This window comes from Mirounga angustirostris, unplaced genomic scaffold (assembly GCF_029215605.1).
Source record: "Mirounga angustirostris isolate CCGP_5_RB_7025 unplaced genomic scaffold, mMirAng1.0.hap1 SCAF_10, whole genome shotgun sequence".
Lineage (NCBI taxonomy): Eukaryota > Metazoa > Chordata > Mammalia > Carnivora > Phocidae > Mirounga > Mirounga angustirostris.
The window spans coordinates 70983857-71010839 of NW_026991718.1; the positions used below are offsets into that span (position 1 = coordinate 70983857).

Here is a 26983-nt window from a genome sequence, read left to right on the forward strand (position 1 = left end):
TTTTTAATCCAGCTCCTGAGTCAATTTCTCTTACAGGAAGGGGCAATTAATCAGCTTCCACCAAGCTCCACTATCTAGAAAGCAAACACACCGAGTCAAAACTGAACCTTCACCAATATGAATAGCTATTTCCTGAGAGCGTAAATCTAAAAAAGCTCCCACAGGCAATCTCCTTCATCACTAAAAGAAGCATCAATTGCAAAGTAAACTGTTAAGAGAAATACTGGATGTCTGACTTTCCCATTTGTTTTTACTGGCTCAAAAAGAGCTTTGAAAAGATTGAGCAAAAACTAATATACTGATACCACGTCTTGAGCAATGGTTCTCAAACTTTGGTGTGCATCCAAATCACTTCAGAGGTTTGTTACACACAGATTGCTGGGTTTGACCACCAGTTTCAGATTCAGTAAGTCCCAGGTGGGTCTGAGAATGTATACTTCTAACTAGTTCCCAGATGCTGATGATGCCAATCCAGGGGCCACACTTTGAGAACCACTGGCCCAGAGTAACACAAACACTAAGAAAACAGAACCTAAAACATGCTTACACACATAACATGATGCCAGGCAGGGGTGCAGGAGCTCCTGCAAAGAAAGCAGGCTGAAATCAAACAGAGCCAGGACTCAGTGCTCTTAGCCTCTCCTCCCTATGAGACATACCAGAGCATCAGAAGCAGACCAGGCTGCGGAAGAGACACCATATAAGAAACGATCTTTGATTCTTAATCTACGGTGTAGTAACTGAGGTCTCGATTAGCTTTCCCTCACATCGCAAAGCAGCAGCTTGCATTGCTTACCAATTATCTTCAAAAACCTCTGAAAACCAGTGCATACACCTTTCCTCTTCCCTAAACTTTATTAAACCTGAAGTTTCAAAAGTCTCCAATGACCTTCTAATTGCCCAAACTACTAGGGTCTTAATCTCTACTTTTACTAGCTTTTCCATTAACACTTTACATTTAGCAGTATGTATGCCTCAGAAATTCTCCTCTGCTTTGGCCTCCCATCTTTTATCTAACTAAACTTTCAGTCCCTTAAATGGGAGCTTCTCGGGCCATTTTTTTCCTTCTTGGGAGGAAAGAATATTATGATCATAGTTCTTAAGCAACAAATGGGCTCCTTCCTGGAAAACAGGCTGAGATCTGCATTGAATCTGTACAAGGAGATTCTGCAAATGTCCTTGGTTTAGGAATCATGCTCGCTGCTGTCTTGATATGTAGCTTCCTTCTCCTGTTTATGAGGAACTCTATTGTCTTTGTATCCTAAATAAGGAAAAAGACCTAACTGGATTTCAACATTAGCCCACAATTTCTGCACCAGGGAAGGTAATGCAAAGCTAGAGTACCCCTTCCACAAGCTCAGGGCTGAAGGTAGCACAGATCTTATCTAGAAATCACTCGGCACTAGAATTGACAGAGAATAAAAAGCACATGAAATCTTTTGACCAATCTCTGTTCTCTTATGTTCTGAAATTTCCATCACATTGCAATTAAAAGGATGAAAAATGATCTAACCCAATCTGAGAGATAAATAACCTCAAGTCTGGCAGACCTCCTACAGTCCATCTCCTCCTCCCTTCACACCCTTCCCATAGGTGTTCCCCAAAGAGTCTACCTAAAGGCTTCCACCCAGACTAACTCTTGCAGTTCAACTACTTGTCTTCACAGGAATTATTCCAAAAGCTCTGGCCTTTGTCCTGACTTTTAGCCAGTCCATCTCCACTAGAAATTTCCAGCAGTTACCCCAACAACACCTCAACTACTATGTGAACAAGATAACTTTAATGTGCCTTGCAACCTTAAAATTCTGTAATTATATCTAACCTGTAATACACCCCCTTTGCTCTAAACTGGCTCACCTTCCTGCCAGTAGCATCTGTCAGTGGCACTCATGTCCCTTCATCTAGAACCACAGGGTCAACTCTTCAGTCTCCCTTCACTCACCACATCCCACAGAATGAGTAAGACACAAGGATGAGTGCCTCATATACTATATTCTTCATAAGTTTTGTGCTAGGTACAAAGTGGGCACTCAAGAGGTAACTAGGGGCGCCTGGGTGGCTCAGTCGGCTGAGCAACCGACTCTTGGTTTCTGCTCAGGTCGTGATCTCATGGTCTTGGTCATGGGATCAAACAGCATGGGGCTCTGCGCTCAATGTGAGCCTGCTTCAGATTCTTTCTCCCTCCCTCTGTGCCCCCTCCCAACTCTTGCATGCACTCTCGCTCTCTAAAATAAATAAATAAAATCTTTAAAAATAAATTTAAAAAAAAAAGAGGTAAATAAAAAGGTACTTTAACCCTAAGTCCTAAATCTAGGCCCTCCTCTCCATCTAAATAGTGACTAATTTGATTTAGTCCCATATCACACTTCCCAAAACTATTCCAACAGCCTATAGTCTGGTCTTCTTTTCACCGATCTTTCCCTATTTCAATCCATCCTCTGAGTAGTTACCAGTTCCCCTCCTAAAAGTAATGCCATTATCCCGATTAAAAACCTTTGACATCTATTTTTCAAAAGATAAAGTTCCAACTTACTTGACATCCACAACCCTTTATGATGATCAGGTCCAAATTAACTCTCCAGCCATACTTCACCTCTCTCTGCCGTGTACCTTAACGTGCTTTCATGACTGGAAACATGGCCTGTTCCCTTTGCCTGGGATGCTACCAACCCTCCCTCTTCCCTATTTCCCAGTCTGAGTAACTTCTACTCTTACCCTCATCTCTTCTGTGTTCCCACTGAACTAACACTTGTCATACTGTATCATAATTATGTACAATCTCTGAACATTCCATTAAAGGATTCTCCTTAAACTGGAACTCTGCTCACTCAACAGAACCTGGCAGACTATGCACAGGAGGCCCATAATGAATGTCCGTGAACGAAAAAGCATATATATCCAAAAAAAAAAAAAATCTTTCAAAGTTTTTAATACTTTTGGAAGGCTACACAATTATTTCAGCAATGCAGTCACTGCTTAAAACGTTTTTAGAACTCTCTTTTGCCATTTGGAATTGCCTTCTGAGATTGTTCATCCTCTGGAGAAGAAAATCAGTCCCCTTACTTTATACTCATAAAACATTTTCACCCAAAATAGTGGAGTCAACTTTGAGTATTGCCATTCTCCACCCACTCTCCTTCACCATATGGATTTGTTCCAAACAATTTCTGACCCTTTCCAACAAGAAAATATTCCTTCAAAGGCTGAAAACTTGCCATCACTGACATTGTGCTACAGGCTCTTAAGACAATTCCATAGGTAAATGCAAGAAGTTCTGCTAATGGCCTCACCGCTGGAATAAGTATATTATCTCAAAAGACTCCCATTTGACGGTGAAAAGACCTAAGTGTGTATGTTTAGGCAAAGGTTTTATTTTTCAAACAATAGTTCATTTTACCTTGCTGAGTATGTGTTAAGTGAAACCCTAAGAAAAAAATGTGCGTCCGTTTCTCCAAATTGTCAAAAGGGGGCTAAGTCTTCCCAATGCTCCCATGATGCCAGATCATTGAAAACTAAGCTTAATGACTGTTCAATTTCCGAGGATGTGAGATTCTTTTATAACTTCATTAGAATATTCTTAAGGCAGCAACACCTTAGAAGCAGCACCGCCCTTTTCCAAGGAAAAGGTTCCATCATTTAAAGACGGATGCCATAAATACGACTGTTTGCTTAACTCAACATGTATTGAGCATCTGGGTGTTCCGCCCCACTCCAGGTGACCGAGGGAAAGACAGAAAAAGGGACACAGCCCTACCACTCAAGCTTTCAAAATCATCTCCAGACATCTTGCCAACGCACTAAATACATTCGTAACCACCCATCCTCGGTGAAACAGTTTACAGGAATGGCTCGCTCTACCCTCCCGAATCGACTGGGGACACATAAATCTCTTTATCCTCATGTCATCCCTGTGAGGAGGAAGAAAGCTTGATCCTTCCCATCACTGGGCTAGGAAAATTAAGGAAGCAGCAGTAGAGGGGTTGGTCCTTACCCTTCCCTTCCCCTCCCGACCAGCACCAGAGGCAGAAGCCAGGATTCGGACACCCCAGTTCCAAGCCCGCTAGTTTAGTGAGGAGGAAGACTCAAACAAACTCCTGATCCTTCCCGCAGAAACGCACAGGGACCCAAAGACGGCCCGGCCCCATCCCCTGGGAGCTGCAGGTGGAGGCATGGTAATGGTGGACAGGGAAGGCAGAGAGAAGGGGCACGCGAGCGTGCCCCTTCGCCGTTCCCCTCCGTCCCGACGAGTAGCTGCCAAGGCAACCCGAGGCCGCAGGGCCGGGGACCCCCTACTCCCCGCCCACGATGGGTACCTTCGAGTACTCCTGAGCCAGCTTCTGGTACTTCCCCTGCAACTCTGCCGAGGCCATGGCCTCCCCCGCCCCGTCCGGGCCTGGCTGTCCAGGCCGCTCGGCCCCACCCCCCGCCCCCAACCCCAGACACGCTCCCGGCTTGGGCTCCGCCAGCGCCTGCCCGCTCGGCCACCACCGCCGCGCCTCCTCCCCCACTTCCGGGTTCGCCCGGTGGGAGGAAGGCGGAGTGGGACCAGGGGCGGGGCGACTACCGGGGGCGGGGCAGCGCCTGGACGTCACCGCCCCACCCCCACCCCCGCGCCTGAACACGTGCGTGCGCAGCCTCGCTGGAGCGCCAGGGCTCTGCCTCTGGGACCAGGGGCGCCATCTTGACGCGTGGCCCAAGATGGCGACCTAGAATGGATAAGAAGAGACTCAAGAAAGGAAGAGAATGACGAGAGCCCACAGAATGGGGGGAGGGGGGACCGAGGAGAGGGGCGGTGGTTGCGAAGAGCAGAGGAGCGGAAGAAGAAACATTCTAAGCGCATCAAGAATTCTGGCGGATCTTCTCTCCCCCTCCCCCTGCTGGTTCCCATGGCAACCGTCTGGCGTTTGATGGTTATGGCTTTCAGAACGTACTCGGGGAGAAAGACCTTTATATTCCTCTATCTCGTTACCCGGATATGGTGGCGCCAGACATGCCCTGCATTGTAAAGTCTCAGGCTGCCCCCAGATTTATAACGCTTGCTGCTGCCACCCTCCCCTACCCCAGACCATACAAACCATTGTCTTATATTTGGACACTGAAATTTGTGTCCATTCTCTACCCCCTCTGTCCACACACCCTTACCCCCGTACGCATACCACAGCGGAGCCTTTTTCAGTGGATTGAGTAAAAAGCCGTTAGGAAATTTCAGGAAATGTCTCCTGCCACGCGTGCAGATCGGGTGGATGATAACGAATAACTGGAGAATTGAAGCAAAAAATAGTCTGCCTGAGATACTTTATGCCTCTTTTCTTGAATTAAAAGCTTGCCTCTCCATTCAACAAATATTTGTTGGGGTTCTGTTGTATATTCGATATTGTTCTAGGTATTGCCTGTATTGCAACATAAAATGTTCATTGATAGAGGAATCAATAAATAAAATTTAGAGTATATGTTTGCCATAAATTACAACACAGCAGTTAAAACAAATGACCTAGATCTGTGTATCTGTATGTATCAACATGACAAAATAGAATGTTAGCAAATTGCAGTACACAATAGGATGAAAAGATACATTTAAGAATATGAAACAACATTTGCATTGTTCGTGAACAGGTGAACGTGTAGGAAAAATAGAAAAACAAGAACTGGACAGATACACATCAAATTCTGGATAGTGGTCACCTCTGGTGGGAAAAAGAAAGGGAAATGAAACGGCAGAACAAAGGACCATAAACTTTAATTTTTTAAGTAAATATGACAGGATGTAAACATTATCTACCTAGTAGGTACAGGGATCTTGGTTATATTGGCATTTTAGGATACTTGAAATTTTCCATGATTAAAAAAACTGTGCCATCCTAGTTTCTTGTTTGGCTATGAGTAAGCCTGGGATTTTATACTGAAATGCTGAGCCCGTATGCATTTTTTCAGCAATTGTAATGTATAAGAGGTTTATAAACTTTAAAAAATGTTGTTTATATTTTTCTAATTTGCTAATAGCGACGCCCTACTGTCCAGCAAACTTTCAGAACAATCCTTTTAAATTATTATTATTAGTTTTCATGACACCACCAAGCGGCAGAATTAAATATTGTAAGTGCATTTTTCCGGTTTGTAACGTAATGGAATTTTCAATCATTTAAAAATAAAATGTCATCTCAGAAACAACATTCCAAAGGAAGAATGTGCAACTTTGGCTAGAGCGCCTGTGTTGAGTTCATTTTACTGAACTGAGAAATTTGCTTTCCACTGCTTGGTCTAGTTATTCTGTCAGATGCACCATTTTCAAATCCCAGTTGATAAGTCTGAATACATTAAAGATTCTCTCCCTCGACACCATTAAGTGAGTGAAAAGGCACCATTAAGTGAATGAAAAGGCAACACCATTAAGTGAGTGGAAGAAGAAGCTTACAACATTTATATCCAACAGAGTTCTCTTAGTCTCTTATTCAAATATATAAAGAGCTCTTACAAATCAATAGAGAAAGGCAATCAAAAAGAAAAATAGGCAAGAGACTTCAACAGGAATTTCACAAAAGAAGATATACAAACATCCATTAAATATGCAAAAGGGTGTTCAGTTTCTTTAGCAATCAGGAGGAAGTAAAATTAAAACCACAGTGAGATACCATTCATATCCACACAAATAGCTAAAGTTAAAAAGATTGAGGGCGCCTGGGTGGCTCAGATGGTTAAGCGTCTGCCTTCGGTTCAGGTCATGATCCCAGAGTCCTGGGATCGAGTCCCACATCGGGCTCCCTGCTACTTGGGAGCCTGCTTCTCCCTCTGCCTCTCTCTCTCTCTCTCTCTCTCTGTCTCTCATGAATAAACAAATAAAATTAAAGCAAAAAAAAAGATTGAGAAGTGTTAGTGAGGATATGGAACAGGCGAAACTTACAAAATGCTGGTAGAAATATAAACTGGAAAAATCATTTAGGAAAAGATTTTGGTATTATTTATTCACCCGTACATATTCATGATCTAGCAATTCTACTCTTAGGTATACACTAAAAAAAAAAAAAGACAATGTGCATGTATTCACCAAGAATACTCATGCCACTCTTATTCATAAGAGTCAAAAAAAAACAATCAACAGAATAGATAAATGATTGTACATTCATATTATGGAATACTAAACAACAATTAAAAAAAACTGAACTATAGCTACAGCTAACTGCTGGATGAGTATCAAAATATAATCCAGAACGAAAGCCAGCTTCCCCCCCAAAATTATATTGTATGACTTCATTTACATAATTTTCAAAAAATGGCAGAATTCAATTTTAAGGTTCAGGGATGTATGCTGGGGTAATGTAACTAGAAAGAAAAATAAGTGATAACCACAAAAGTGAGAAACCTGATTGGAAGGGGGCATGAGATGGGCTGGGGGGGTAATCGCAGTGTTGTTTCTGTGTTAACTTGGTGATAACAACTTCTCATCAGGTACATTTTTGTTTTGTGTACTTTTTTCTATGAGTGTTCCATTTCACAACAGCAAATTTTTCTTTTCTAAATCTCAATTATCTCATATGCTTGCCAGCAATAGTTCCCAACCTGTAAAAATAACATAGTTATGGGGAGTAGTGTAAATGAAGGTTGCTTGGAATTATTGTAAATATGCGAGTGTTATGATGATCATTAAATCATTTAAAAACATAATTGTTTAGGACTTTTTTTTTTTCAGGTATGAGAAATTGAACTCAAACTAGCTTAGACCCAAAGGGGGAATTTACTAGAAAGTTTTGTGAATAGCTCACAGAACTACAGGAAAAAGAGGTGAACAGGATCTCAAGTACAACACAGACCAGGGATCTGACTGTTTTTGCAACTCTCACATTCTCAACATGTGCTCCTTCCCCATACCTTCCTTTACTTCTGCGAGGTAGCAAAACCAAGCAGTGCACTGGTCCTGAGCCTCCCATCTCACAACCCAAGAGAAACTAGACTGCTCAGTTCCAGTTTGAAAGATCCTAGGGAAGGTCTCTGACAGCTTGGGTGAGATGTCCATCCTTGGGTCCATCAGCTGTGACCTGAATTTTCAGTCACACAGGACAGACAGGTCAGCTGGGAAACCCCCTAGGCCCTGACCAAACCTAGAGAATAGATCACTCTTTCCCCAGTTGAAGACTTCTACGGTAGATGCCACCAGTGGAAGCAAGGGACACACAACTACAGAGACCAGCAAGGACCAGAAAGCAACACTGGGGACCCCTTGATGCAGACCCAAGTTCCCCTGCCCCACCCTCAAGGGCATAGTGTGCTCTCCGCACGCCTGGATGCCATCTTGGGAGGTGAGAGAGAGGGACCAAAACTTAGAATAAATGAGTATTTCCTGAAAGGAGGGACTATTGTAAACCAAAATAAATAAATAAATAAAATAAAACAAAACAAAACAACAGTTTTGACTGGAGACTGAGAAATTACTAACTGATGAAATAGGCTTTCCCCTTCCAATGGAGAGGAGATTGTGAGAAGACCAGATCTGCCATAGAGAAAGGAAAGCTCCATTTTCTCTGCACATCTAAACATACCATGAGTCAGTTATGGCAACATAGCTTAAGCAAGAAAAACTTTTGGCTTGTGCTATTCAAACTCCATCCTGAACAATAAAAGATCTGGCTTAAAACAAGACTTGGGACTTCCTTATACATCATGAGAGGATAATGATGGAGAACAGAGATGTTGGCCCTTAGTTCAATGTTGATGAATAAACAATTATATATTAAATAAGGGGTCTTTAAAGAAACACACCTAAAATGAAGTTATCGATTCATTGATGAAAATGTTGTGACCAGAGGCTTGCAAGAACCTAACCCTGTATTTTCTAATCCCGTTAATTGCTAATTCAGTGTTTATGGCAATTTGAGAACATAACTATTGCCAAGTAAGGGGAATCAAATGTAATGTATATAGATTGAGAACAATGTGGAACTTCTCTTGGTCATACAGTGACCAATTATGCCATGGGGTTACTTAGAAGATATTGTCAATCTCTGGGTGCACATGATTTCTTGGTGCAGTAGAGTCATATGTTCTCCGTCTTAGCATATATCTGAAAATCAAGAACTTCTTTCAATCTTCAAAGCTCCATCTTTTGAAATCATACATTTTGCTTCATAATAACCTGCTGTATGTAGCAGTTCCTACAGTGACATTGGAAGACCACCTAGCCCCACCCACATCTCCCCACACAGGCATTAAGATAACTAAGTAACAATTTTCTCTGGTCTAGTTTCACAATCCCCATGGCTGGTCACCACACCTGGCTACTGAGATAATGGACAACAAAGAACATTTCATGGGTGGATATAAGGAAAGGACTAAATAAGGCAACCTTTGGGTCTTTTGTTACAGCATACCGTCCTTGTGTTATTTATATTTTTAACCCAGTGGGAAAATGCATATCACTCTATGGTAAAATTAAAGAAGGGGTGGGGAGAAGGGGGAGAAAGAAAAGAACTTTCCTCTACTTGATTTTCTTTTGAGCAGTTAGCTCCAAAGTTCAGGTTTTGTAATGAGTGCCCAGTGAGACAAAATCTGACAAATGTGATGATTTGCAACTTTGAGGAGTTCTACTAAAAATAGGAATTCTGGACTTTGAAGTTTTGCAACTCCCTTCTTTGGCTGTGCTCTAATGCTTTGCCTCCCTTGGTCACAGCAAGACAGAAGAATGACAGAATAAGCACAGAGCCCTGACGTAGCTTGTCCAAAGTCAAATGGTAAACACTGGCAGAATCATAACTAGAACCCAGGTCCTTTGTCTCTACTGCAGGCTGTATTTTCTCTAAGTTAGGTTAAGTGCCCACAGGTAAGAAACCTTTTGCTATTTAGCTTAAAGAATCAGAAGGTGAACAATGAGATACCGCCTCACACCAGTCAGAATGGCTAAAATTAACAAGTCAGGAAATGACAGATGGTGAGGATGCGGAGAAAGAGGAACCTTCTTACATTGTTGGTGGGAATGCAAGCTGGTGCAGCCACTCTGGAAAACAGTATGGCGGTTCCTCAAAAAGTTGAAAATAGAGCTACCCTACAATCCAGCAATTGCACTATTGGGTATTTACTCCAAGGATACAAATGTAGTGATCCGAAGGGCACCTGCACCCCAATGTTTATAGCAACGTCCACAATAACCAAACTATGCAAAGAGCCCAAATGTCCATTGACAAATGAATGGATAAAGAAGATGTGGTATATATATGTACAATAGAATACTACTCAGTGATCAAAAAAAAGTGAAATCTTGCCATTTGCAACAACATGGATGGAATTAGAGGGTATTATGCTAAGCAAAACAAGTCAGAGAAAAACAATGATCGTATTATCTCACTCATGCGGAATTTAAGAAACAAAACAGAGGATCATCGGGGAAGAGAGGAAAAAAATAAAACAAGACGAAATCAGAGAGGGAGACAAACCATAAGAGATTCTTAATCTTAGGAAACAAACTGAGGGTTGCCTGAGGGGAGGGGAGTGGGGGGATGGGGTAACTGGGTGATGGACATTAAGGAGGACATGTAATGTAATGAGCACTATAATTATATAAGACCGATGGATCACTGACCTCTACCTCTGAAACCAATAATACATTATATGTTAATCAACTGAATTTAAATTAAAAAATTTTAAACTAATTTTAAAAAAATAAAATAAAAAGAATCAGAAGGTGAATGAGTCCTAGATTAGGGGTGAGGATGCCAAAGGGTGCTATACCTTGGTATTTGTTTGGACTTGCACCTTCATGAAATAGATACCATTGGAGCTTTTTAAAGGGAAGGAGCAGGGGCTGGTCTAAGAATTCAGGGGTTTCTCACATAAGCCAAGGGCAAAGTCTGGGGTCAAGGAGGTGCAGGTGGGAAGCAGCAACAGAAACATTTTACTGCTCATGCCTTACTTTACCCCTGTTCCCCTGTGTCTTTGCTTCATTATTGTTTTTTTCCTTCTCTTAAGACTGGTTTTCTCTACCTCCCTGTCTTATAAGAGGAAATAGTCATGAACAGCACCCAGATTTCTATAAATTAACCTATTACATATTTTTTAAGTTTGTAACTTGTTATTATGGACAAGTTTTTAAAACACATACAAAAGAAAAGAGAATAATATAATGAGCCCCCATGTACCCATAACCTAGCTTTGACAATGATCAGCTCTGGCCTACAACCCCATCCATGTTCTCCCACCCCACTTGATTAATTTGAAACAAATCCCATATGTCATATTATTATTTTTAAAAATATATTTATTTATTTACTGGAGAGAGAGCGAGAGCATGAGCAGGAGGGAGAGAGGGGGAGGGAGAGGGAGAGAGAATCTCAAGCAGACTCCATGCTGAGCACAGAGCCCAAAGCAGGGCTCGATCTCAGGACCCTGAGATAGGAACTGAGCTGAAATCAAGAGAGAGAGGGGAAAGCAGGGAGCCCAACACGGGACTGGATCCCTCAATCCCAGGTCCCTGAGATCTTGACCTGAGCTGAAGGCAACATATTGAGCCACCCAGGTGCCCCTCATATTGTAACTTTTTATTTACTCTTCTAGCAAGAGAGTTTTCAAACTCAAATACATATTTTTTTTTAAATTGAAGTCTAGTTGACACAATGTTACATTATTTTCAGGTGTACAACACTGTGATTCAGCAAGTCTATCCATCATGCAGTGCTCCCCACAAGTGTAGCTACATCTCCTGATGTCCTTTTTCTGGTCCTCTTGACTGTAACAGTTTCTCAGACTTTCCTTGTTTTTGATGACCTGGACAGTTTTGAGGAGTATTGGTCGATTGTTGAGAGTGCCTCAATTGGGATTTGTCTAATGTTTTCTCATGATTGGACTGGGGTTAGATTTTTGGAAAGGAGACCAAAGAGGTAAAGTGCCATTCTTAACATATCATATATCACATCAAGGGCAATATGAGCAACATGTTAAACTTGATCATCTTGATAATCTACTAGATGTTGATAATCTATTAGACTTCAGTGTTAAAGAGTTGCATTTGCTTAAGCATGGGGCCTTTTCTTTCTCCATTCTTCTGCTTTTATATTCTGATTTTGCTCTTTCTCTGGCGTGTTGGCCCATACAATGCTATAAAACAAAAGATGTATATTGAGGGACAATGGGGTTAAGACCAGAAATGGGAGGACACAATGCACTGGCTTTTTTTTTTTTTTTTTTTAAGTTCTACGCCCAACATGGGGCTTGAACTCTTGACCCTGAAATCAAAAGTCACATGCTATACCAACTGAGCCAGCCAGGTGCCCCATGTACTAGCTTTTAAGTTTGGCCTTTTTTGGCAAGGGATGAGGGGAGATAGAATAGGTGGAGAGTAAAGATTTAACTTTCACATTTTTGAAAGTCTACTCCTGAATTCTGCAGTACAGGCATCCTCATTTTGTGTGTGTGTGTGTGTGTGTGTGTGTAGTAGAACATGCATAAGGTAAAATTTACCATTTTAGCCACTTTTCAGGTGTACATTCAGTGGTGTTAGGTACACTCATCATCACCACCCATCTCTAGACTTTCTACATCTTTCCAAACTGAAACTCCATATTGTTAAACCCTAACTCCACACTCCCCTCTCCCCCTAGCCCCTGGCAACCACCAGTCTACTTTCTTTTTCTATGAATTTGACTACTCTAGTATCTCCTATAAGTGGAATTCTACAGTCTTTGTCCTTTTGTGTCTGGCTTATTTTACTTAACATATGATCTTCATGTTTCATCCATGAGGTAGCATGTGTCAGAATTTCATTCCATTTTAAGGCTGAATGATACACCACATCTTACTTATCCATTCATGCATAAATAAACATTTTTAAGATAATAGCCACCCTAATGGGTATGAAGTAGTATCTCATGTGGTTTTGATTTGCATTTTCCTAATGATGGTGATGTTGAACATCCTTTCATGTGCTTATTGGTACCCTTAATTTTTAAAGATGCTTTACCCTTGCCCATTGTTTATGTGCATACTCTACTGCAAATTTCACCTTCCTATTCCTTGCCAGTGTCACACAGAGGGACAGCGAGTAAGGGCACAAGCCTCTCTGACTCTGTAAGTGGCTGTATTGGGACAAGTTTGTACTGCCTTTCGCTGTAGCTCTACAAAGCAGCAGGCCTCCGTTAAGGCAACTGGTCTACCTAAAAATGGCCTCCAAACTGTCCTCCCTGACTTTAGGCCACCCTCCTTGTTGCCACAGATTGCTAGCTTCATAGATTAGGAAGTTTCCTATTTCCATAGGAAAACACCTGAATCCTTGGGCTCTACCCTCCTTTCCCACACTCTGCTTCACTGCTTGTGATTTTCAATCACCCTCCCCAACACTCTCCCGTCTGTGTGTGCACCCCTCCTCTTACTCTAAATGGCTTCCCTGCTCCCCACCATCTGGACAAATGCTTCACAACATTAACTCCATTTCCTCTTTCTCAGTTATCCTTTTTAAGTCCTTTAGCATTTTAAAACTCTGGACCACTATTGGCATTTTTTTTCTTTATCTTTTAAGTGGATACTTTATTTATTGGTACTTAAACCTATAAACCAATCAGCCAAACTGGTACTATTATCATGATAAATGAAAACAGAAAACATCTTCCTACAAATACAAGAATATTGAACAAATTTGGAGTGTAGTAAAACAGCACAAAGGGCAGAGGAAATCAGTGAAGCACAGTATAGCTTAACCCTTCATGGTAACAAATGAGGTTATTAACAAGTAAAGCCTCACACTCTCAGAAAATGCAAATAATCCATCAGCACACATCTTTGTATTTTTACTTCCTATTCTTGAGTTTAGAGTCTAGAGCCTAAAGATATCCAAATTAGTATTATATCTAGTTATCTATAGCCAGACACATCTTTTATCATGTTGCCCATAGCAGCCAATGCTACTGAAACTCCTTTTATTAGACTCCAATTGTACCCCCTCATTTGACATAATAAGCATAATGAGAAACATTATTCCTCTCCACAATTGTGGAGCTGATTGTCCCAGGCTTGGTTATTCCAGGTGTGGGGGCACCAGGTCTGACTGTTCCAAGAATGGTTGCTCCAACTGGGGTCATTCCAGGTCTGGTTGCTCCATATTGGATAGTTTCCAGAAGTGTTCATCAGGTATCCCTGGTGATAGGAAGAGAAGAGAAGGCTTGGTGTTCTGTAGTTGCTGAGTTGTTCTGAGTCACACTGTTGCTATTCTCTGGCCAGTTGCTGTTCTGCTACCTCTGGTTCTGGAACCAGGTCTTAGTTGCTTATAGCTAAGGTTCAGAATGTTGGAATGTTCTTGCGTCTGTAGGAGGCTGAGGTATTTCTGTCTCTGAAATCTATCATTGAATACACATAGCCGGGTCTGAGGGAGGACAGTTCTGATCTGTTTCTTCCCTGGGTTGTATTTTCCTTCTTCACTGTGCTCTCCTCTACAGAAGTGGGTAATAGTTTTACTCTGGGACTGGTGGAAGAATCGGGGCTGTCCTGAATAAGCAGATCCACTGAGGAAGGAAGAGGAGAGAGATGATCATTGTGTGGGGTGTCTCAGCAGAAGACATTTGCAAGGATGCATAATGTTCTCCAGGCCCATAAATCTCAGGCATTGCACAAGAGTCCCTAGAATTGGATGCTTTGGGGCCAGGTAGGCACTGGGGCTCAGCTGAACCCACATTCATGATGCTGAGTTGTGGGTAGAGGGGGAAAAGACAAAGAGCAAGATTGTAAGAAAGGTCCAGGTTTATGTATCTGGGTGGAAGAGCTTAGAGAAATATGAAGATCTCCAGATGTAAGAGTATCAGAAAGATGGTCGGGGGGGTGCCTGGGTGGCTAAGTCAGTTAAGTGTCTGACTCTTCATCTTAGCTCAGGTCTTGATCTTAAGGTCGTGAGTTCAAGCCCCATGTTGGGCTCCATGCTGGACGTGGAAACTACTTAAAAAAAAAAAAGAGTATCAAAAAGATGGGATGAAGTGGGTCACCACCACAATAGCAAGAGCTAACCAGCTCAGTCCAGCAAAAGGTCAGCATTTATTTTCTTTATATTGTTATTACACCATGTATTTAGACATGTGCCCTCAACTAAACTGCAAAACTTTAAGACAAGAACCATATCTCATTCAGCTTTCACACTCAATGATGGCTGGGAATACACACACATCCAGATTAGCCCCAGATGTGCCTGCAGCACCTGGAGGGGCCTGGGGGGCAGTCCATCACCAGAAGGAAAGCAGTCTCATCACACTCCCACCAACAAAGAGCATTTCTTTACTTTTCCCATTGCATTTCTTCCAGTTAGACGTTGTCTTGGATGGGTTTCCAGTTTTGCCCTGCCCCTCTGGGATGTCTTCCTCTCCTCTCCTTCCTCCACTGCCCCTCCTCCAGGCTCCCACACTTTCCCCTCCGCACCACTCTTGGTTCTATTACAGAGGCCCATCCTCCTGAGGGAAGCACTTCATTCCATGAGCTCAGCGGAGTCTTTGACTTGTCATAATCTTCAGAGCAGGGCACATACAAGGCAATCTATTTTTTCTTTTATTTAAGAAAAAATTTGTAACATTGACTGCATCCCAAAACGTAACTTCAGTGCTTGTCACCAAGTCTCTGTCTCTTTACTTTTGCTTGCCAAGAACTCCCCCTCTCCACCAATGGCACACACGAAAAAATCCTGACTTGCCACATACATAGTACATATATTTATATAGCCCTGCATTTCAAGAAAGAAGATTGTTATTCACTATATCCTTTCCAAGCCAATCCATTAGCAGGACCCAAATTTCTCCACTATTTCCCATCTCTTGTTTGGATGCCTGAAAAAGCCTCCCAGCTGGTCTCCCTGCTTCTATTCTTACCATCTACAATCTTTTCTCCACACAGCACTCAGAGTGATTTTTTTTTTTTTTAAGTAGGCTCAATGCAGGATTGAACCCCCGACCCTGAGATCAAGACCCAAGTTGAGATCAAGAGTTATACACTTAGGGGCACCTGAGTGGCTCAGTTGGTTGAGCATCTACCTTTGGCTCGGGTCATGATCCCAGGGTGCTGGGATTGGGCCCCACGTCGGGCTCCCTGCTCAGCACGAAGCCTGCTTCTCCCTTTCCCCTCTGCTCCTGCTATCTCTCTCTCTCTCAAATAAATAAATAAAATCTTAAAAAAAAAAAGAGTAGGACACTTAACTGACTTAACTGACTGAGTCACCCAGGCACCCCCAGAGTGATCTTTTAAAACATACCACTCTTCTTAAAACCCTCATGACTCCCCAGAGCACATGGAACAAAATTCAGATTCTTTACCATGCTAATACGCCTTTACATGATCTTGTTCCTGTGACCTCCTCACTTCATGTAACAGTTATCCATTGCTGCATAACAAAACACCCCAAAACTCGGTGACTTAAAACAGTAATGCTTTATTATTTCTCACGATTCTGTAGGTTTTTCTCCTGGTCTCTCCTAAGACCACTCATACAGCTGCAGTCATCTTGACGGTGCAGTGGTGGACAGAGGGTCCAAATGCCTCATTTGACTGTCAGGCAGTTGGCGTTGGCTGTTGACTGGGCTCCTTAGTTCTTCTCCTTGCAGTCTTTTAGGAAGCTAGTAAGCTTAGTGAGCTTCTCTTCATCACAGAGAGGTTCCAAGAGAGTGATGGCAAAATCTCAAGGTTCCTTAAGGTCCTGGCTCTGGAATTTGTACATTATTTCTGCCATATTCTGTTGATCAAAGCAAGTCAGGCACCTGGGTGGTTCAGTCGGTTGAGCATCCAACTTGTGATTTCACTCTGGTCATGCTCTCATGTGTTGTGGGAGAGAGTCCCACGTCAGGCTCCACGCTCCGCAGGGAGTCTGCTTGAGATTCTCTCTCTCCCCCTCTCCTTCTGCCCCTCCCCCACCACATGTGCACTTGTGCTCTCGCTCTCTCTCAAATAAATAAATAAATCTTTAAAAAAAATAAAAAATAAATAAAGCAAGTCGCATTGCCAGAGCAGACTCATGGAGTGGAGAAAGACACACTACCTCTTGAGGGAAGGAGTAGGAACATTCATTGCAAAGGGATGTGGACAAAGGGAAGACTGACCCACTGGAGGCCAATATTAGAACAATCTATTACCCCTCATCTCCTAGACTGCTCTTCTTTCTGTTTCTCCAAACATGCCAATCTTCAGAAACTTTGTACTTGTTTTTCTCCAGTGGCATGCCAGAATTTCTCTGTAGAAAGAATGTAGGAGGATAGATGTGATTGAAAGAGGGAACTGGGGCGCCTGGGTGGCTCAGACGGTTAAGCATCTGCCTTCGGCTCAGGTCATGATCCCAGGGTCCTGGGATCGAGTCCCGCATCAGGCTCCCTGCTCCTTGGGAGCCTGCTTCTCCCTCTGCTTCTCTCTCTCTCTCTCTCTCTGTCTCTCATGAATAAATAAATAAAATCTTTAAAAAAAAAAAAAAAAGAAAGAGGGAACTGGATAGGAGACTTATTTAAAGTTGAGTTTGGATGGTGAACACACTGTACTTTTGGGGATGTTTTGAGTGTGCTAACCCCCAACCCTCAGCAGCTCTTCCTCGGTGCTACTGTTCATTATTCTTAGCCAGCCTTTCACGGATCTGGGCATGACTGCCTCCTCATCATTCAGGTCTTAACCCACACATCACCACTTCAGAGAGACCTTCTCTGACCATCTACTAAAATGCCTCCCTTCAGCTCTCTCTGCTCTGTGGTTGCATTTTCTTTATAACACTTATAGCCACCTGAAACTACTAGAGGCTAATCAGCAGCTTTTATGAAATCCACCTTGCATCTCACCTTGTAGGACTCCAAGTACCTTCTCCAGCAGGCCTTTAGGGGTGCGGTCTGTGGAGAACTAACTGCAATATCTCTCAACATCCCTGCACTAGACAGAATAAAAACCTCCCAGATACTCTAGTCTGTGGCACTTATGTGTATGTCAGGTTACATGGCAAAGGAGAATTAAGGCTGCTAATCAGCTAGCCAAAGAGAGAACCAGAGAGATGGCAGCTTGACAAGGCATCAGCCCAACACGGGGGCTGGCTTTGCAGGTGGAGAAAGGAGGCCACAAACCAGGGAATGCAGGTGGCCTCTAGAAGCTGGAGAAAGGCTATAAAAGGATTTTCCCTAGGGCCTCCAAAGGGTACACAGCCCTGCCCACACATTGATTTTAACTCAGTGAGACCCCTTTCTGACTTCTGACCTCCAGAACAGTGACATAATACATTTGTATTATTTTAAACCACTAAGTTTGAAGTAATTTGTCACACCAGGAACAGGAAATGATAACCCCCATTGCTGAGATAGGACATAACTCCTAACGCTACACCTAGCTCCCTTCTTCTTCTGTGTCCTCAGGCTGTTGACCGTCCCGGGCTCAGCGCATCATCCCAGCCACATTCTTCCAAGTCCCCAGGGGCATGTTGTGTATTACCTTGGCCCCGCTGCAGTATTGGTGGGGTGCTGGAGCTGACTCATACTAACTTGTCAGGGCCAACGGTTAAATTTTCAGAAACTGTGCAAGCCAGCTATTAAATACAGCCATTATAAAAACAATTAAATTATATAAACACATAAGTAAATAAGTTACATTACAAAAATAAATACTCATCACTTCTTTGCTTCACTATATTAAAGTTAACTGTTATCTGTGCTCTTGAAGTTATTTACTTTTATCGTATCCGTATGATGAAGTTACTATATAATGGCGTGCTATGCATAGATTTGTAATTCTTCGTTCAGTGACATGTTGTTGGTAGCTTGAAACCGGCCGTGATGGGAGTATTTACAGTTTATTCTGGGAAATAGGCAGATACTACTGATCGGGGCTTCCCCCCCAGCACCAGAGCCAGTTACATTTGCCACCTGTGTAGAGGGGCAGGTGATATCTCATTTTGGAGTGTTGCCTACGACTTCAGTGTGCTCTTTGTGAGTCTCGTAACAAAGGCCATGAACATCTGTGCAAGGCAAGTCCCAGGAACCACTGAGGCAAAATTCATCTGCAAGGCCCCTTGAGGCTTCACAGCGTCTGGGTCTAATTCATTTTTGTTTTCCTGAAGGAGCTCAATAAATGTCAGCTGAATAAAGAGATGAATCCATGGTTTCTTCGAGGTTAAAAAGTGAAACCTAGGAGCGCCTCGGTGGCTCAGTCAGTTAAACGTCCAACTCTTGATTTTGGCTCAGATCATGATCTCAGGGTCCTGTGATCAGCCCCAAGCCCCCTCCCACCCCCACCCCTGCATAGGGCTCAGCGCTCAGCCATGGAGTCGGCTTCAGATTTTCTCTCTCCCTCTCCCTTTGCCCCTCCCCCACTCATGCTCTCTCTTTCTCTCTCTCTCTCTCTCAAATAAATAAATCTTAAAAAAAAAAAAAAAAGTGAAACCTAATCTGAGTAAGGCCCTTTGGGTTACACAATGACTAGCACTCTTATTTTCTCTGTAAATAATTATTATGAAAATGAGTTAAATTTCATTATTAGTTCATTAAATCAATAGGAAATATTCCATAAATGATAGTAACTATCATTACAATTATTACTTTTTTTTTTTAAGATGTATTTACTTATTTTAGAAAGAGCACATGCACACACACAAGTGGGTTGGGGGGGGCAGAGGGAGAGAGAGAGATAGGGAGAGAGAGAGAATCCTCTAGCAGACTGCACACTCAGAGAGAAGCCCAACGCAGGGCTCCATCCCAGAAGCCCAAGATCACGACCTGAGCGGAAACCAAGAGTCGGCCAGGTAGCCCACTGAGCTGCCCAGGTGCCCCAGTAGCCCCAGCTACTCTTTAGCTCACCGTCTCTCCAGGTCCATTGACATGTCAGTGTTTCCTCTATATTCTGTATCTTTTTCTTCAAGCAAAGTGAGGGAATTCTTATATTTGAGTAATACTTGATTGGGAGAGCTTTTCTTGTTGGAGCCTTTTTAAAAGTTTCTAACAATCAATAAGCCAAACTGAAAATTTTCACTAGCAAATTAAAGACAAATAGTTAAGTATTTTTCCTGCCTGTCCTCTACAACAAGAGAAAGTTGTGAAAGAACGTTTCCTTTATGCAGAAGAATCCCAAGTGATATATGTGGAGGGTTGATAGAATTTTTAAAAAATCAACATTTTGCAATTCCTAACAAAAATTCAAGGCAAAGACCATTCGAAACCATTAGAAGAAGGGTTGCTGGGGGAAGTTTACACTGGGGGGGATCAGGCTGCCACCCCCTGGATCTACTGATCAGTCTCAGCGTCTGAATTAAGAGTGAGGTCACTTAGGTGTCACTTAGGTACCTCCCAATGAGAGTAGGACGGAGTACACAACATCACTTCTGAAGCATTCTTGCCCAAGTATTTAAACTGAATCACACCCAGGTTTTAAATGAGACTTCTAGTTTATAGGCAACCCAGGGGTGAGAGGGACAAGTTAAGCGACACCTCAGGGAGGCTGTTGGCCATATGCAGAATGCAGACTACCGGACAACTGGAAAGTGGTAGAGAGGGTGTGCTCAGGAGAAGAGACACAGGGATTTCTTACAAAGTTAGACATACACATTCTGTGACAAGTTATTCTACTCCAGGGTATTTACCCAAGAGAAATGAAAACATATGTCCACAAAAAGATTCATACAAAAATATTCATAGCAGCTTTTCCCCCAGTAGTCCGGATTGGAAACTATCCCAATGTCCAGCAACAGGAATGTGCACAAGCGGATTGTGGTACATACAGATGATGGAATATAACTCGCAATAAAAGGAATATGCAACAACAGGGATGAACCCCCAAAATACTATGTTGAGGGCAAATAGCTACATAAAACAAGGAACAGGCAAAACTCATCCATGGTGAGAGAAGTCAGAGCAGTGGCTGGGGTGGGGGCAAAGGGAGAGTTGTCTGTGAAGGCACAGGAGGAAACTTTCTGAGGTGAGGGAAACGTTCTCTATCTTGATAAGGATGTGGCTACCAGGTGTATGCATTTATCCAAACTCTCGGAACTGTATGCTTAATGCCTGTGCATTTCCCTCTGTATAAGGAGAAGTTAATTAAGAGGGAAGAAGGGAGGGAGGGAGGGAGGGAGATTGTGAGAGGGAGAGAAGGAGAGAGACAGAGGCAGAGAGAGAACCAAACAATGAAATGCAATACGTGGACTTCTTGGATTCACAAACTATTGCAAAAAGACAGTTTTATATTCAAAGGAAATTGTAATGTAGACCGTATGGGTATGTAGATGACTCCAGGGGATTATGAATTTTTAGATGTAAAAATGGTATGTGGTTATGTAAGAAAATGCCCAGTTTTTAGAAATGCATACTGAAATACTTAGGGTCAGGTAATAAGATGTCTGGGCTATAATATTTAATGGGGAAAAGCAACTAAAAACATTTAATGGGATATAAAATTGAGCATGACAAAATCTTGATAGCTTTGAAACCTGGGTAGTGACTATATGGGATTTACTGTTCTATTTTTTGGTATATTTGCATTTTTTTGTAATAAAAAATCGAACTGTTCTAAGTCAACAGAGAATATAATACCCACAACGTAAAAGCAGAAGTATCTGGAAGCTCTCAAAATTATATTCTCTTTTCTTATCAGACCAGAGATCGATTTTCCCTCTTTTCTGCCTTGGCAGATTTTTTGCTTTGATTAAAATTCACACCTTCCAAGTTCACAAGTATGAATGGATTATATTAATCACATTTATTTCATATTTCAATCAATAAATAGTTACTGAGAAATAACAGTACTATGCCCTACTGAGAACGTTCCAAAAGCAGCACCCACGCCCAGTTATTCTTCTACCCAGGGAAGGAGTCACTCACTGGGTGGAAGGATTCTTCCTGCCTGGCATAATCGCGTGTCACCACCAGGGGGCGCGTCCTCACCGAATTTGCTTTAGGAAAGATAACATCACATCTACAGTCTGAGGAGCTGGTTACCAGTCTCCCGGCGCGCCCATGACCAGAGTTTGTAATTGTTTAGGCATGTCTCTGGTGACCTCATCCCTCTACATTGAGTCTTTTTGAGGAAACAATTAGCCTGTTTGAACAGAACAGGTAAAGCAAATTAGTAACTGGAAAATTACTAAGTCGTTCTACAGGACGTGTTGGGACATCCTGTACTCCCTTGAGGCTTAGGCTTAGGGTGTGGACCCTGCTTCCTCATCTGATGGCTGGGAAAGGAGACAAGTCCCCCCTCTCCCCACAGGGCAGCCGCTCTGCTGTCCTGGGGAGGCTGGGCAGGATGACCAGAAGTGGAACTGCCTTTGTGGACAGGGGGCTTCGCTGGGACAGACAAGCCTTCCTCCCCACCCGTCCCTGGCTCCGGGTCTGAGGCCACTGACATGCAGCCTTCAGAAGCTCTGTGTGGCGAAGACCCCAGGCTGGGAACGGCCCTGAACTGCCATGTGCTCTAGAAACCCTGGGAGCCAGTTCTCCTGGGCTCTCGGTTCTGTGTGGCCATTTGCTGAGAGACCAGTGGGTTCTAGGCCACTTCACTTATATTTGGAATCTAAACAACAGACAAAAAAACAAAACCCCAAACTCATAGAAAAAGAGATCAGATCTGTGGTTAACCCAGGAGGGGGAAGTGGGGGTGGTATTTGGAGAAGGTGGTCAAAAGGCACAAACTTGTAGTCATAAGATAAATAAGTACCAAGGATACAATGTGTGACTTGATGATTATAGGGGACACTGTTGTGTATGTTTGACAGTTGTTGAGAGAGTCAATCCTAAGAGTTCTCATCACAAGAAAAAAACATTCAAACCTTTTTTATTTTGTATCTATATGAGATGATGCATTTTAACTAACTGTGGTGATCATTTCATAATATATGTAAGTCAAGTCATTATGCTGCACATCTTAAACTCACAGCTGTGTATCAAGTATATCTCAATAAAACTGAAAGAAAAAGAAAAAGAAGACCCGAGGAAAGTGGTACCAGAGTGAAGAACCTTCCTGAAGCCCCCAGATCACACCACCAAGGCAGCTGTCTTCTCTCCCTGTACTTAAAGCTGACCCTAGCCTGTGATCAAAGATCAGAGGTTTGAAAGGTGAGAGAAATGGCTGAGGAGAGGGAGGGTGTGAGGAGCGTAACAGAAAGAAATAATAACCAGTTTGTCAGAGCTCAGAAGAGAGAAGACTCCCTTCTGCCCCCCACACTCAGGGCTGCTTCTGTCTCCGCGTCACCCCCCATCCTTCCTTGCCTCAGGCCTTCCCAGCAGCGCCATCGCAAGGGGGCCTCCAGATGAGAAGACGAATCCGTGTGAGAATCATATTCTGCTTACCATTCATGTGTACATTCATGCGTTCACTTAACAGCTAGCAGTGGGGGCCATGTGTAGGTACGGGTGTTGGGGGTGCCTCTGAAGAGCCCACAGACAGCCGTCCGGTGGGGGAGGCGGTCCTAAGAAAATCGTCATGATACCACGGAAGAACTTCAGGAGCTGCAGGTGGAACATAGAGGACAAGAATCAGGACGTTTTGTGGATGGAGAGGAGGAAAGCGTGAAGTTTCGGGAAGGTTTATTCCAGAGGAGGCAGGCATTCGGAGATTCAGTCAGCTAGTCGGCCACGAAATGCTTACGGAATGCCTCCTGGCTGCCAGGCCCTGGGTCCCATCAGTGAAGACAACGGTCCAAACTCCCTGCCCTCACCGAGACGGCATTCTATGGGGGTTCGGGGGTGCAGGGGGAGACACAGACTGTAAGTAATAAACATGAGCAACAAGTCAATTCTATAGTAGTTAGAATGCTGTGGGGGAAATAGAACAGCTAATAGGACAGTGGGGGTTAGAATGCATGGTGAAGAAGTCAGGTAAGCCTCCTTGAGGAGGTGACATTTGAGCAAGGAGTTCTAGAAAGAGAAGGAATACACAGCCCCGAGGGTGCTGGCATGTGTGAGGAAGGGCAGGGAGGCCAGTGGGGCTGGAGCAAAGGAGAAGGAGGAGACAAGGTCAGATTGCAGAGGCTTTGCGAGCAGTCAGGACAAGTTTGGTCTTAACCCTGAGAGAAATGGGTCACCATTCATGGCAGCAGTGGTGCTGGCAGATTGGGTCTCAAAAACAAACAAACAAACAAACAAAACAAAACTTGTTTTTTTAGCATTTGCCAATTTCTGTGATGTAAATACTCCCACCACGGCCAGTTTCAAGCTACCAACGTGACACCACTGAGCAGGGAGGGCATGTGCGGGAATGCCTCTCCGTGGCTGGGACCAGCCATTGCACCACTCTTGCTTTGGGCAGTTTGGAGCAGAGGTATGACATGATCTGACACGTTGGGTTTTTTTTAAAGATTTATTTATTTGACAGAGAGACACAGCGAGAGAGGGAACACAAGCAGGGGGAGTGGGAGAGGGAGAAGCAGGCTTCCCACGGAGCAGGGAGCCCGATGTGGGGCTCGATCCCAGGACCCTGGGATCATGACCTCAGCCGAAGGCAGCCGCTTAACCGACCGAGCCACCCAGGCGCCCCTAACACGTGTTTTAAGAAGGTCACTCTAGCTGCTGTGTTGAGAGCAGGCTATGGGTGGGTGGCAGGGCAAGGACAGGAGCCAAGGGGCCATTCAGGAAGTTAGCGTCATGATCAAGGTGAGGGCGGTCTCAGAGATTAGCGGTAGTGGAGACAGCAAGTCCTGGACAGATTATGAGAGTATTCTGAAGTAGATTTATTGAAATTCACCTGGATTTCTTGGCAGACTGGATAGGGAGAGTGAGAGAAAGAAAGCAATAAAGGATGGCTCTGAGGCTGAGTGGAAGATTTGGGGGAGGGGGGTGGAATGTGAGGAAAGGCATTCCAGGCATAGGGAACAGCATGTGAACACCATGTAGTTGGGAAAGAGATTAATAAATCTATTACAGGCTAGTTGTGGGAATGACATGAGACTTTCTGATTCATTTTCTCTTTGATGATTTTTACAATTAGGCCATATTTTTTACACTTAACCAGTTTTTTTTTTCAAAGATTTTATTTATTTATTAGAGAGAGAATGAGAGAGAGAGAGAGCATGAGAGGGGGAAGGGTCAGAGGGAGAAGCAGACTCCCTGCTGAGCAGGGAGCCCAATGCGGGACTTGATGCGGGACTCAGGACTCGATGCGGAACTTAGGACTCGATGCGGAACTTGATCCTGGGGCTCCAGGATCATGACCTGAGCCGAAGGCAGTCGCTTAACGAACTGAGCCACCCAGGTGCCCCTAACCAGTTTTTTTTTTTTAAGTTTTATTTGTTTAAGTAATCTTTATACCCAACATGGGGCTAGAACTCACAACCCCAAGATTGAGAGTCGCATGCTCTTCCAACTGAGCCAGCAAGGAGCCCCTACACTTTATCACTTCTATGAGATTACACTGTCTGTAATTCAGACTAAGTTATGTGTGATGACCAAGCTTAATAAGAAAAATACTAATGCATTTCTGCATTTAAACAATTTTAATGTATAGTAATATTTATGAATAACTCTAGGCCAAATGATTTTACTAAAATTTTATGACTTTATAAAATCATTTGGCCACTCGTCTAATTGTTAGATCATGAAAAATAAAATTTGAGCAAAAAGCAAAATAATAAAAATAATAATGTCTGTTACAAATGGGTATTCAGGGTGCTTCGGTAACTTGTCCTCAACTTTCCCTCAAGAATAGAAACTACTGGGGCGCCTGGGTGGCTCAGTCGTTAAGTGTTTGCCTTCTGCTCGGGTGGTGATCCCAGGGTCCTGGGATCGAGCCCCGCATCGGGCTCCCTGCTCCGCGGGAAGCCTGCTTCTCCCTCTCTCACTCCCCCTGCTTGTGTTCCCTCTCTGGCTGTGTCTCTGTCAAATAAGTAAAATCTTGGGGAAAAAAAAAAAAAGAATCAAAATCATTAAATGCCTCAGTTGCTGCACTGATACTCAGAGAAGGAAAGAGACTCACCCAGGGTCACACAAGCACGGTCTCTTGACTCTCTCTGTCTACCACCGGGGGACAGAAAAAGGCGTGCAAGAAATACAGCCGTCCCCGTCTTCAGTGTGGGAGTGAGCGGGGCCGGGCTCCTTGCGGCGCAGGTTGGAAATCCCCAGGAAACACTCACCCGGCGCCAGCGCAAAGCCAGGAGCAAAACGAGGAGGACTCTTTCAAGAGGAAAAGCTATTCCAGAGTTCACACTGGGGGTATTGCCGACTGACCCTCGCTTCCTTCCCGGACTTGAGCACATTTCGTAACAAAGGGTTTTCTAAGAATGAAGATTGCAAAAAGTAGCTAGAAGAGAAGCCCGACCGTCAGGGACGGTCATCAGGTGGATACCCCCCACTTACCACATCCTCGGAAAGAATGACGCTTCCGCCAGGGTTTGGTTTGCGTTGTCCCGGCAACAGCCCTCTCTAACCAGTACCTCTCCGGGCACCTCCGAGAGAAGACCCGCCAAGGGCTGGGTCGGGAGGTTAGACCAAGATACCTCCCAGCGGGAAGTAAAAGTGGGTTGCGATGTATCTGGAGAGAAGGTAAAGATTTAACCCCCCTCCCCCGCAAGGACTATCTGTTTCACACCCCTCCCAACTCCTGCGGGCGGGCGTGGGGTGGGGGAGGGGCGGTGGGGGAGGGGCGTCCCCCGGAGTCAAGGAAGCGGGCGTGGCCGTCCCCCCCGCCCCCCGCCCGGCTCAGTCGGCGCGGTGCTGCCCACAGAGGAGGCATCCAGGCCACATCTGGGGATCACATGGAATGGAGTGACGGGATTTTAAGGGGCATTTTTATTTCCTCGGTTGTTTTACAGATGAGGAAACAGACAGAGGTTAAATCACTTGCCCAAAGTCACAAAGCAGCCGGAGCTCAGTTGTAGAGCTCCTGACTGTCCTCTGCTCTAGCGATCTTCCCAGGAAGACCCCATTCACCCACCAGTTTGCACGGGGCTCTCTGTCCCCCTGCTTTGCCTGGGCCAAGCCGCATAGGAGACACTGCTGCTTTGTGTCGCCCTCCTTGGCACAAGATGAAATCAGGTGGTCCCCATTCTTCCTGTTCCACTCAGCCAAATCTAACTGCACACACTTCCTGTGCACAAAGCCAGCTCGCC

General features: G+C 43.9%; 1 protein-coding gene and 1 pseudogene across 2 annotated transcripts in view; both read right to left on the minus strand.

Moving 5' to 3' along the window:
• Nucleotides 1–4459, minus strand: part of PPP1R21 (protein phosphatase 1 regulatory subunit 21) — a 62941-nt gene extending 58482 nt beyond the window's left edge. For both annotated transcript variants that reach the window (XM_045885038.3, XM_045885035.3), the window contains exon 1: nt 4314–4459. In XM_045885038.3, coding sequence (XP_045740994.1) covers nt 4314–4370 — 57 coding nt within the window. In that variant the 5' untranslated portion in view covers nt 4371–4459. The remainder of the gene's footprint in view (nt 1–4313) is intronic.
• A 1321-nt stretch (nt 4460–5780) lies between these two features.
• On the minus strand, nt 5781–26372 carry LOC135361770 (homeobox protein NANOG-like; annotated as a pseudogene).
• Between the last annotated feature and the right edge of the window lie 611 nt (nt 26373–26983).